At 44.2% G+C, this 13230-nt stretch overlaps 1 protein-coding gene across 2 annotated transcripts; it reads left to right on the top strand.

Moving 5' to 3' along the window:
* Positions 1-243: 243 nt before the first annotated feature.
* Positions 244-12689, top strand: ppp1caa (protein phosphatase 1, catalytic subunit, alpha isozyme a). Of its 2 annotated transcripts, none has more exons than XM_029768101.1 (8): positions 244-386; positions 636-743; positions 9536-9667; positions 9940-10170; positions 10272-10376; positions 10657-10880; positions 11488-11622; positions 11809-12689. In XM_029768101.1, exons 2-8 carry the CDS (start codon positions 689-691, stop codon positions 11923-11925), a joined length of 999 nt encoding a protein of 332 aa, XP_029623961.1. In that variant the 5' UTR covers positions 244-386; positions 636-688; the 3' UTR covers positions 11926-12689. The 2 variants fall into 2 exon arrangements, with proteins under 2 accessions (XP_029623961.1, XP_029623954.1); XM_029768094.1 differs by having other exon boundaries at positions 247-386; positions 633-743.
* Positions 12690-13230: the final 541 nt, after the last annotated feature.

Here is a 13230-nt window from a genome sequence, read left to right as displayed (position 1 = left end):
TTTTAAGAAGATACATTGTAGAAATAGGCAGAGTTTCTGACTTTGTGGCTGTGGTAGTTCTTTATACCTCAGTAGTGGTACCTAGTGACGACCGTTGATGTCATCCGTAAAACAGCTGGAGGTGGGGCACCAGTGTGTGACGGATGTACAAGGTATCCAATGGCAAACGACAACATGGGTTCAAAATCAAGCAGTGACCCAATCATCATTGAGTAAATCTAAAGCTCGCCTTAGTATCAACCCCCTCTCTTCTAGCTTCCCCTGAACAACACGGCCCTTTTTAAGTTCAGTGGGGGAAGAGAAAGGGGGACTCTGAAATACGAAGACACAAAACAGACCTGAAAGGGCCCTGTCTTCTACACGGGAAGACTATTGTCACATCAAAGGTTGATTATATGTTAACATTTCATATTTGCATCATTCATTATTGGCTAGCTGTAACTAAAGCGGGTAGCTTGGTTTGTTAGCTAACTAACATCGGCTAGCTAGCTTGAACTAACTAGCTAGCTACAACACGGAAGGGAAAGTAAAGCCAAATTACATTCCCCCCCCTCAATTTGACATAACAAAATATAAGCTGCCCAGTTGTTTGTTTAACTTGATCGGTACTTGTTTTTTTTGTCTCATCGAAGAAGCAACACGAAACGAAGGTCTTGACTGCCTGAACCACGACAAAAAAATAAGTAAAATGGCGGAGCCGGACAAATTAAACATCGACTCCATAATACAGCGTCTTCTGGAAGGTGAGGATTTGCACTTAACTAGGAATCAAGCCACTTAATTTGATGAATTACGAATCAGTTGTTATTTGGATTTTTGGATTTTCAAAGAAGCGTCGGAATTCTAATGATGTCTGGTGTATGTTAGCGTAGTTAGTAGGCTTAACGTCAAGTTAGCTGTTCTCTTTGAAAACGATGGGTCCTGGTTAGAGTGCGAGAACGTTACCTAGGTCTACGAACTAGTAGGGCAAATGAGATGGCTGGCTTGCTGCTTCAATCTTTATCACTCGGCCTGAAGTGCCCATTTTGTTGTAATATTAGTATTAATGGCAAATCATTATTAAGATGACAAACACGACTATTTTACGATGGTGCTGTGTTAGCTAACTAACTCTAGCTAGTTACTGTAACGTTAAATATGTTCCGTGTTCTGTCTGGTGTATGCTGTTATAAAAATGAATGCGAAGCTAGCCAGTAACCTCGTTTAGGAGGTTTTGTTTGCCAGTATTTAGCTAGCTATGTCTAACACACACCGGTTATACTGTAGCCTAGGCAGACGATAGTACATGGGCGCAAGATCTGTACTATCGTCTAGGTTGGATGTGCATTCCCGGTAATACACTAGTGTCCCCCTATGGATCGGCTTGTACATAAAACATCCTCCATTCAAGGGAATGAATGAAACACAATTTACCACCACAATTGTTTCTATTTTTGGACAATCTAATATGTCGCACACCATGTTCAACCAAGAATGTGCAATATCCTAAATTGTCCTTAAAGACAAATTGTTTCATAAAGAAAGTATGCATATTTTCAGTTTTTTTTAATGCCCATTAAAGCTAGTTAAGGAGGAAAGTGATGCATTTGCAGCCTGAATGGAGGATGCTGTATGTCGGAGCAGGCCCATTGCAATTCATGCCTGGATGAGGGAGAAGCATACTTAAGCATGTTTTGTGCTGAAAGCGTGCTTGCTGAAGTAATAACTTGCTTTTATTGTTTAAATGCAAGCTACAGTAGGTTTAGCCATATCATTAGTGGTTGGTTACACAGAGTGAAGGGCACCAATGGGTCACACTGGCTTTCATTCGGTGCAACTGTTTCCACCATGATAACATACTACTGTGATACTCCAAATTCCATGGACAGGAAACATCAGTGCCCTGGTTTTAGACTGTCTGTCTAAAGAAGGCCAATGGCCTTTACTACATTATAAAGTAAAGGGAATATCCAGATTTGGGTTTGTTTTTCATTGGCCAAGTAGCTTATAGCAGGGCTGAAAGTTGTGCATACTGTAAACACTAGAGGTGGAAACATTATGGCACATTACATTCTCTGCGATTGCAGTAGATTTGTAATGTAATGAAGTGTTGCTTCCGTCACTCTCCTTGCCCCAACCTGGGCTTGAACCAAGGACCCTCTGAACACTGCCAACTTTCACCCAAGAAGCATCATTACCTATAGCTCCACAAAAGCAGTGTCCCTTCAAGTGCTAGGGAAACAACTACTTCAAGCTCCGAGCCAGCACTAGTTAGCGGTGCTGGCTAGTAGTAATTGAACACTACTAGCCCGCACCACTAGGTATTTCACATCGGCTACCGAAGCATGAATAGTAGAAATATGGGCAGACTTGGGGAATGTGAGGGACAGTGTTGTTTGCAAGTAGCAGTCCTAATGTCTTTCTCTTGGGTTTTTACTCTGAACACGTCTTTTGTTATGGGCAGCTTATGGACGTATTGATGGATTAAAACGATTCCGCTATCCGTGTTTCTGTTTGTGACCACCACACCACTCTTGGAGTATTGTGGAGGTTAATGACTGTTGAATAATATGTAGGTGTTAGTGTTTGGTGCATGGGAGAAGCTGTCTATACCACACAGGTTTGCCTACCCTCAGTCCTGGCCACTCCTTAGATTTATGATGGCTTCTATAGTAACATATATGAGCCTTGGGGACAGTGTGTGTACATGGGGGGGCAGAAGCAAACTTATGATCTGTATGATAAATGTTGTGTAATGGGAGACCTGAGGCTGTCAGACCAACATAAACCCCTCCAGCTACTAAATCTGCAGGGGCCTTCCGCTGTAATAAGCACAGTGGCTGAGACAGACATGAGCTTCTGCTGGCCTGGGAACAGTTCAGAAAACAGGAAGTGGGGCATTCTGCTGCTCTTGAAACTTGTCTAGTTAGATTTTTTTTAAATTAAATGTCTCTCCAAGTCTGGTCTAACTGGTTTAAAAGTCACATCAGGTGTTCAAACCCCTGAATCTGCTGTTTTGTTCTTCCCTTTTTGAAATCTATTGATCTAGATGTATACAGATTATTACTGTATCAATTTATAGGCTATCGCTTATTTATGTTTTGACAATTATTGACTGTAATGGTACTGCAGTTAACCTAGACATTTTCACATGTCTGTTTTCTCGGTGTTATCGCTCCTCTACATCATGGTAATAGCGGTGCATCATGTTGTAGGGCTCCACCACGAACAATAATCCAGACATTTCATCGGATGTATAAGTGTGAAGCATCCGATTGACACTTCCACTCACTACCTAATATGGTGATGAGAGAAAGCCCAGTGGCCTGCAGTGAGACAAGATGGAACGAGATGGATTTTTGCCGACATCGTGATCATTTTCTCCTCGATGAAACATTTTACCTCAACAGTTTTCTGTTCTCAAAGCTAGAATCCGTTATGAAGAGTGGACTAAGTTTTGGAGATTTTACCCTTTGTCAAAGTCAAACAATTAAAATGTTGTTTAGGAGAAGTGCAAGGGCAAATTGAGTTGTTGCACACACACACTTCAGAGTAGGTGTTCCTTAACGGAAATATGCAAATACATGCTAGAACGCGCCAATAGGACCTCTCTAGCTCTTGCTTGGCTCTGCCCACTCCTTGCTTGTTCTCCCCACTATGACTCATTTGTTCCCGTTGGAAACGCCAGGCTGTGGTCTATCTTGGGTTAGTTATAAAAAATCTTTAGCTCCACCATGTTGTCTGTCTCCAACTGTTTGAACAACATACTAGCCTGTCCACTTTGTCGTTCTTCCACAATGAAATCAGGTAGGGGACTGTGGATCGGTCTCTGTTCGTACGTTAGTAAGAACGCCATCTCAGACAGCGCTGGCCCGAGTTTGATGAAACTTGGGTGAACGATGTCACTGATTGGCCCAAGGCAGGAGCTATAGTAATTAACTGAAATTTGTGAGTCACACCAGAGAGGAAGAGGTGAAGCGAGAAGGATAGCTGGGCCCAAAATCTGTCTTCTCCAGCAGATGGTGTTTTTATATTTTTCGCTCGTTAACTGAGGTGTTTTTGTATGGAGGTCAATGCTTTATCTTGGCCAGGTCGCAGTTGTAAATGAGAACTTAACTCAACTAGCTTACCTGGTTTAAGTAAAGGTGAAATATATATATATATATATATATACATACACACACACACACACACACACACACACAATGGAATGGCTTATTTGCTACTTAATTGATCAAATAGAAATTTCATAATGTTTTAGTTGTTAGTTTTTATGCTCATTGCACATTTATAAAACAGGCTAGACAGCTAGTAGATTAGACAGGGTCTGCTCTGTGCTAAATTTTGGGAGTTGAGACATAAAAAGGGTATCATTGGAAAGGTTCACTTTTCTACTACAGTAAAATGTCTCGAATGTGTTTCGGTGTCCATATGAGTGATTCTGTTGTACCAAACCTCAAATGCAAATAGCCAGTTGAAACTGCTTGTTGTCATAGAGAAAGAAGTAGTCTAACAACTTTGTTGTTGTGAGTGGCAGGGGGAGGGGCTTGGTGTGTGTGAATGGGAAGGTGCACACAGCACTGGAGTAGAAAGACAAGCAGACATAAATGCTCATAAAAACGGGACAGCTTTATTCTTGAGATGCATGTGTTTGGAATTTCGCGCTAAAATGCACATTCAAATTAATTAGATATATCGCTCAGCCCTAGCTCCTTCTGACTTTGACTGTGGCTCTTGATGGCTGGAAGCGTTGTGGAAACCGTGTTCTACTCTGTTCATGATAAGGTTGTCTGACAAGTTCAGAAAAAGAAGAAAAACAGCTGTACTGGCAGTATATATAGCGGACCTTTTTTTTTTCCTCTTGCGGTGTGGCAACTCATTACAAGGCAGAGTGTTTGCCTCTGTCGTGAGAGTTGTCATAATTAGCCTAACATGTCATGTATGGCATTTTCTGAATTAGTTTTGAAGTCTTGGCCAGTCCATAAACCATCACCTGTGGCTTTTTGTCCATCCAATCCTGCTGTATTTCTATGATATAGAGACAGGCCAAGGTAACTGCCTTCTGGTTGCTTAATCAGTCGTTTGTCAGAGAATGCACTGACCACCATCGACCTTTAGCTGCACCATGTACACCTTAACACATGGGCCAGCCTGGTGACAATGTTTGCAAACCAGTTAAATGTGGTAACGGTGTGACTAGTTTCAATGGGATTGACCATCAGCCTCCTGACCTGTACATCTGAACGGTCAGTCCAGGCCGCTACTACCACCTCCTGTCACCATCTAAGAGGATGTCCATATCAGCCATGGACATATCAGGTGGGGAATCTGAAGCCAGCCAACTGTTGATTCCTAACGGCTTTCCTATTGTGCTTGTCCAACTTTTTTATTTTCTATCCCGTGACCAGTAAAGCGGAAAGCCCTTTGTCTGACCCCCTCCCCATCCCCCACGCCCCTTCTCTAAGCTCACTGTTGCCATTGGCCATGTGGCTAACTTTAGAGTAAGCTCTGTCATGGCTTAGCCGACCCTAATCCAGGTTTAAAGTGACAAGCAGCACTACCCTATTTATACCCACATTTCACTCTTTAAGGCCAAGGCCTGTGTTGCTGCCCAAACATGACACTGCTCATTTAGATCTATTGCTGAGGTCCTACCTGGAAGTCCTCGTCCGTTTCCATCCTCCATTTTCAGAACAAATGTGTGTGCCCCTCTCCCACTGCCTGTGATTTTATTAGGGCAGAATATATTTTTGTGAAAGCACTACACTGAACAAAAATATAAATGCAACATGTAACAATTTCTAAGATTTTACCGACTTACAGTTCAAATAAGGAAATCGGTCAATTGAAATAAATTCATTAGGCCCTAATCTATGGATTTCACATGACTAGGAATATACATGCATCTGTTGGTCACAAATACCTTACAAAAAAGGCAGGGGCATGGATCAGAAAACCAGTCAGTATCTTGTGACACATCTCCTTTGCATAGAGTTGGGCGGCAGGTAGCTTAGTGGTTAGAGAATTGGGCCAATAACTGAAAAGTTGCTGGTTCGAATCCCCAAGCCGAATGTTGTTCTACTCCTCTTCAATGGCTGTGTGAAGTTGCTGTATATTAGCGGGAACTGGAACACGCTGTCATACACGTCGATCTAGAGCATCCCAAACATGCTTGATGGGTGAGTTGTCTGGTGAGTATGCAGGTCGTGGAAGAACTGGGACATTTTCAGCTTCCAGGAATTGTGTACAGATCCTTGCGACACGGGGCCGTCCATTATCATGCTGAAACATGAGGTGATGTCGGCGGATGAATGGCACGACAATGAGTCACAGTATCTCTGTGCATTCAAATTGCCATCGATAAAATGCAATTGTTTGTTTGTTCGTACCTAATGCCAGCCCATACCATAACGTTGACATCAGCAAAATGCTCGCCTACACAACGTGGTATGCAGTTGTCAGTACGTCCAACTGGCCTCACACTTTTTCTAAAACAACGTTGGAGGTGGCTTATGGGAGAGAAATGAACATTACATTCTCTGGCAACAGCTCTGGTGGACAGTCCTGCAGTCAGTATACCAATTGCACGCTCCCTCTTTTTGAGACATCTGTGGCATTGTGTTGTGTGATAACTGCATGTTCTCTAGTTTGGTATTTGGCATGGTCAGCAATGTTCAGATTGAGCTGTCAGAGCTTTGACAAGTGTTCAATTAACCCCGGTGTGTGTTTTTATAAAGAACACTGTCTGCACCCAGCTTGTAAAGCAGAATGTCACTGAAGGGTTTCAGGCAATTTTATTGTTCTGCTCTCTTAAGTGTATCGATACCCCATTTAGCTTCAGCAATTACAGTACCAGGTGCATGATGGAGCACAAAAAGTGTCTGGTTGAATATTAGGTTTTCTGTTGATGCTTGTTTGTCATTGCCTAGTTCTCCTGTGATGGTTTATAGAGCACTGGCATTGGACTTTTCACCTGCACCTAGGGAAGACAGCAGAACATGCAGGAAAGGGGGTGGAATTGATTCTGTGACACAAATAACCCTGATGCGCATTCTTGCACAAGTTCCCCCGTACATCACTACAAATACCTAGGTGTCTGGCTAGACTGTAAACTCTCCTTCCAGACTCATATTAAACATATCCAATCCAAAATCAAATCTAGAATCGGCTGTCTATTTCGCAACAAAGCCTCCTTCACTCACGCCGCCAAACTTACCCTAGTAAAACTGACTATCCTACCGATCCTCGACTTCGGCGACGTCATCTACAAAATAGCTTCCAATACTCTACTCAGCAAACTGGATGCAGTCTATCACAGTGCCATCTGTTTTGTTAACAAATCACCTGATACCACCCACCACTGCGACCTGTATGCTCTAGTCGGCTGGCCCTCGCTACATATTCGTCGCCAGACCCACTGGCTCCAGGTCATCTATAAGACTATGCTTGGTAAAGCTCCACCTTATCTCAGTTCACTGGTCACGATAACAACACCCACCTGTAGCACACGTTCCAGCAGGTATATCTCACTGATCACCCCCAAAGCCAACACCTCGTTTGGCCGCCTTTCATTCCAGTTCTCTGCTGCCAGTGACTCGGGACGAATTGCAAAAATGTATTTCCCTCGCCAACTTTAAACATCAGCTATCTGAGCAGCTAACCGATCGCTGCAGCTGTACATAGACCATCTGTACATTGCCCACCCTATCTACCTACCTCATCCCCTTACTGTTTTTATTTTATTTACTTTTCTGCTCTTTTTGCACACCAGTATCTCTACATGCACATCTTCATATGCTCATTTATCACTCCAGTGTTAATCTGCTAAATTGTAATTATTTGCTCCTATGGCCTATTTATTGCCTACCACCTCATGCCTTTTGCACACACTGTATATAGACTTTCTTTTTTCTACTGTATCATTGACTTGTTTATTGTGTTATTGGCTTGTTTGTTTACTCCATGTGTAACTCTGTGTTGTTGTCTGTGTCACACTGCTTTGCTTTATCTTGGCCAGGTCGCAGTTGTAAATGAGAACTTGTTCTCAACTTGCCTACCTGGTTAAATAAAGGTGAAATATATTTTTTAAATGAGTCACTTGAATACACTTACTACATGCTCCTTTATATCCTTGCCTGGAGCTTGTCATGCAAACAGGATTTCTGAATAATACAGTCCTACTGTTGTATTTGTTTGACTATAGATGTGCTGTTGTAGTGATCCCTTGCAGCTATAGTGAAGGTTTTAGTTTGGGCGGAGTGTTGAGATTGAAGTAGGAGCCTCATCCAGCTGATCATGTTAAACCTGTACTTGACCTGCAGCGCCACAAAAGCCTCAAGCTGCCCTGCAAATCATGCCAACATACTTATGAGTATTCCCTGCACCAGAGCTACAATGGTGCGTTAACTACATTAAACATTTTACCAATTTGTGGCTCCAGTAGAGCTGATCACCTGTCTGTGTTGATCATTGAACACATATCAGTTGCACTGTCGATTTGCACCTCTGCTTGATAAACACTTACACAGCCACAGGGTGGGTTTTCCTTTTCCTGGTAGAATGTGTGTAAATGTCATAACTAGCTACTATACTCAACAAACATGTAAGATTCTTGAGATCCAGTGAGAAGAGTTAGGGGACAGCCAGGAGCATGCCTCAGGAAGATGCTCAGCGCAGCACTGTGCATGTGTCCCTTGTGACCTGACCACATCTCAGAACAGCCTGCTACTACCATCCTGCTACTACCATCCTGCTACTACCATCCTGCTACTACCATCCTGCTACTACCATCCTGCTACTACCATCCTGCTACTACTAGCCTGCTTACCTCTGCAGTGTGGTCAGAGGCGGCCTAGCAACGTTTGCTGTCAGTTCACAGGCTACCCTATGCTAACAGACTGCATGCGGTGCACTTGTAACCAGAGAGCTCTGAAGTTGGCCATCAATGATATGTTTATTTAATTGTGATGTAGGCCTACTTTGATTTGAAGGGCAGTGTATTTGATCCTTGTTTGAGTCGTCCACCCTCTTTGAGTACATTGTGAGATTCGCTGCGTGTGCCTCTTTCCGTTGCAGCCTCTCTGTCCTGGTTACATCAGCAGACAGGCAGGTGGTGTGTTCATACATGCTTCTGGGGCTGGGTGCACACTGCACACATTTGTTCAGACACATAGCCAGGCCTGTACCTTCTGCTAGTGCTCAGTTCAACACTGCCATCATCATCCCCTAGCCTTGAGTGCTCAGAAACAAAGACCCCAACCCCCTTTTCATTTAGGTTTCACGCTCTGTAACCTTGAGATTCTCACGTCAAATAGTTCATCCTCCTGGCTTGTGCTGTGTGAGCAGATTCACCTTGGCTCTGCAGTATGCTCAGGGTTGTACTGTCAGCGGGGCCTGTGATATTGATTGGTTTCTCTGCTCTGGTGTACTGTGTGTTAGATCTGTGGCTGTGCTATTTGTGTATGTGTTGTTTCCATGGTCTTGGCCTAGCATGTTTGTTCCAATAAGCGCAATGTCAGTCCTCACTCTGTTTGCTCTGTCTTTCTCTCTCCTCCAGTTAAGGGCTCTCGGCCAGGCAAGAACGTTCAGCTGACAGAGAACGAGATCCGTGGCCTTTGCCTCAAGTCTCGCGAAATCTTCCTCAGCCAGCCAATCCTGCTCGAGCTTGAGGCACCACTCAAGATCTGCGGTGAGTCATATTGGATAAGTTACGATGGCTGAAATTGGTTTCATAGTAATTAATGTCAGTGTAGCAAAGCAGCTGCGCCTCTCTGACACATAACTGATAGTGAAAGCTCCAAGGTTTCACAACACGACGGATTGTCTGATTTTACTGTAGAATTCTAATCTCTAATTGCCTTTGCTATCTCAGTCCAACGGCCTGTATACACACACAGATCTAATGTAGTCAGGGAGGGTGTGGTAGTGACTGACTGGCCACCTCTGTGCTGCCCCCTGCAGGTGACGTCCACGGTCAGTACTACGACCTGCTGCGGCTGTTTGAGTATGGAGGCTTCCCCCCAGAGAGCAACTACCTGTTCCTAGGGGACTACGTGGACCGAGGGAAGCAGTCCCTGGAGACCATCTGCCTGCTTCTGGCCTACAAGGTCAAATATCCAGAGAACTTCTTCTTGCTGCGTGGCAACCATGAGTGTGCCTCCATTAACCGTATCTACGGCTTTTATGATGAGTGTAAGTGCCGAGACGAGAAGCTGGAACACATGCTTAACGACAGGAGACCGGAACACACACAGAGTATAGCCTTTTTAGTAATGTCCCCTGCTCCTCTTTAGGTAAGAGACGGTATAACATCAAGCTGTGGAAGACGTTCACAGACTGCTTCAACTGTTTACCCGTGGCTGCCATTGTAGATGAGAAGATCTTCTGCTGCCATGGAGGTGGGTGGTGTATGCTTGCATGGTCTGAGTGTGTGGGTCTTTCCCCTGTGGGCCTTATCAATAAGCACTTGGTGGCCCCATGATCGTTTGGATTAATCACTCCCCTTAAGTGTTTGTGGTGGAAGATGACTCGTGTATACACTATACGTTTGATAAGAGGTGGTAGTTATCAAGGTGTGATTTCAGATATTATTGTTCTTGGTGGTAGAAGACAGTATCATGGCAGTCATCATTCATTTGTATGGTGATGTAATGTTTCTGTGTGCTATGTTCTGTCCAGGCCTCTCTCCAGACCTCCAGTCCATGGAGCAGGTGCGCAGAGTGATGCGACCCACAGATGTGCCTGACCAGGGCCTGCTGTGTGACCTGCTGTGGGCCGACCCAGACAAAGATGTCCTGGGCTGGGGCGAGAACGACCGCGGGGTCTCTTTCACATTCGGGGCAGACGTGGTGGCCAAATTTCTGCACAAACACGACATGGACCTTATATGCAGGGCACATCAGGTAATGGCTTAGCTCAGTGGTTTAGAGTTTTGGATGGAGGTTAGGGGCTCGGAAGAGAGTGTTTTGCGGGACACTGTCAAACCAATGGTAGGTTTGGAAAGAATAGAGGGATCTTGTTATTAATCAGGGAAATCAGATGATCGAAGGTCAATGTAACCTACATAAATTTTGAAGCACTTTTTAAAAGCTGGAATCCTTAATTGGTGACACTGCCACGTCTGTTTGTGATATTACAACAACAAAGAAGTTGCTGTTAACAACAAACCCTATTTTTTTCCCTCTGACATCATTGCACGCGCGATAGAACAGCAGAATATGTACTGCAATTTTTTTTGGTCCATGCTGCCGAAGACGACTACTCCGTTTCACAACACAAACAACAACAAAGGTGCTGGGGTGAACAGTGGCTCTGTTTCCCCTGATGCGGATTCCATCTTTAAAGCGTGTCATTTTGTGTTTTTACTGGCGACGGAGGTTGTGTTCATTTAAGATGGTAACTCCTCTGTTTGAAATGTACTGATTGCCCTGCAGTTGTTGGTTATCCACTCCTGGTATTTTTTCTGTTTATTTTTCATTGCGTTCTTACCTCTTTCATTCCTGTCCTCAGGTGGTAGAAGACGGTTACGAGTTCTTTGCAAAGAGACAGCTTGTTACTCTATTCTCTGCCCCTAACTACTGTGGAGAGTTTGATAATGCCGGTGCCATGATGAGTGTGGATGAGACCCTCATGTGTTCCTTTCAGGTGTGTACTCCTCTGCTTTTCTCTCTGCCCCTTTTCTCTCTCCTTCAGTCTGGCTGTTCCTGTCTGTCAGTCTAGATTTTTAAGGTCTGCCAGTCCCCTGTCTTACCTGTTATGTGCTGCAGTGTTCAGTCTGTAGGAGTATATGTATATTTATAGCTGTCTAAAGAAAGCCTCTCTGTTCCTCAGATTCTCAAGCCAGCGGATAAGAAGCTCTACTCTTATGGTGGAGGTGGAGGAATGGGATCTGGACGCCCCGTCACCCCGCCACGGAATTCCGCCAAAGGCGGAAAGGCCAAGAAATAACACCCACTGGACCCCCCCACCCCCCTCCCTGAGCACCCCTCCCACACTCTTTCTCTACCTCCCTCCTTTTCCCTCATCACCAAACAGCAACAAAGCAGACAGTACCTAGGGTTCGGTCCTCTTTTTCTCTGATACTGTTTTTAACTGTTTGAGTGTATGTATGTCTGTGCGTGTGTCTGAAAGAGAGGTTTATTGTATTCTGTTTGTATGTCCTTCCTTTCCCCTGCTCTGTTCTCCTGTCACTTTGTAGATGAAATTGGTCCTTCCTTTCAGTGATGTAAATGCACACCTGGGGGGCGGGGGGGGGGGGCCTTTACTGTTTGTTAGGGCCCTGCACTGTTTTGATGCTCAACACAAGCTTTTGTACATCCTGTTTGAGAGGTGTGTGTGTGTGTATGGAATGGGGTCAATCTGCATGGTCAGATGGTAACAACGGCACACACCACACACTGAGAGCACAGGTGGATATGTGCAGATGGACCCTTTTAGTTTATGGATTCACAAAGATCAAGAAGTGGACACGTTTATTTTTTTTCTCCCAAAAACCAATGATTTGAAAACGCAATCATGGATGTGAACTCGTTTTTTTTTTTTTTTTTTTTTTTTGTAGATGCATAAAAAAGTTTGAATCCGTGAGTTTTAGTTTATTTGGAAGCCGATGATTAATAAAGAACCATTTATTTAAAATATTCCATCACACTGTTCACTATGTTCACCTCACCATTGCTTTGTGATTTGTTTATATATTAAATTCCTCTAACCCACATGTCGAACTCATTCCACAAAGGGTTTCTGTGGGTTTTTGCTCCACCCTTGTACTTGGTGGATGAATTAAGGTCACTAAATAATGAATTTCAGGGATCCCGAGTGGCGCAGCGGTTTAAGGCACAGCAATCTCAGTGCTAGAGGAGTCACTACAGTCCCTGGTTCGATTCCAGGCTGTATCACAACCAGCCATGAGTGGGAGTCCCATAGGGCGGCGCACAATTGGCCCAGTGTCGTTCCGGGTTAGTGTTTGGCCGGGGTAGGCCGTCATTGTAAAGAACTGACTTGCCTAGTTACATTCGGCCCTTCATGCAATGAGTTTGACACCCCTGCTCTACCCCCTTTGTCATTCCCACTTGCTCTTCTCTTGTCTGAACGGTATCGAAAGCTTTGTTCAGGGTGGGATGTTGGCATAAGTTGCTGGCTCCCAAGAAATACCCATTTCCTGTACAGCATTTTGGGGGCTTTTGCTTAGCCATTTTCTATCATCCCCTTTCCTTAAAATGTGTTCTCCTTGCTCCTATCCTTTAAACACAGTCA

This window comes from Salmo trutta, chromosome 1 (genome assembly GCF_901001165.1).
Source record: "Salmo trutta chromosome 1, fSalTru1.1, whole genome shotgun sequence".
NCBI classification, from domain to species: Eukaryota; Metazoa; Chordata; class Actinopteri; order Salmoniformes; family Salmonidae; genus Salmo; species Salmo trutta.
The sequence above is the reverse complement of the archived record's forward strand: the minus strand, read 5'-3'. Positions and strand labels throughout refer to the sequence as shown.

What these genes read in the sequence shown, in the direction of transcription:
- ppp1caa (XM_029768101.1), top strand. Translation starts at nt 689, where the DNA reads ATGGCGGAGCCGGACAAATTAAACATCGACTCCATAATACAGCGTCTT. An exon ending in GGCACCACTCAAGATCTGCG is followed by an intron (nt 9,668 to 9,939) that starts GTGAGTCATATT and finishes TGCCCCCTGCAG; the next exon opens with GTGACGTCCACGGTCAGTAC. An exon ending in TTATATGCAGGGCACATCAG is followed by an intron (nt 10,881 to 11,487) that starts GTAATGGCTTAG and finishes TCCTGTCCTCAG; the next exon opens with GTGGTAGAAGACGGTTACGA.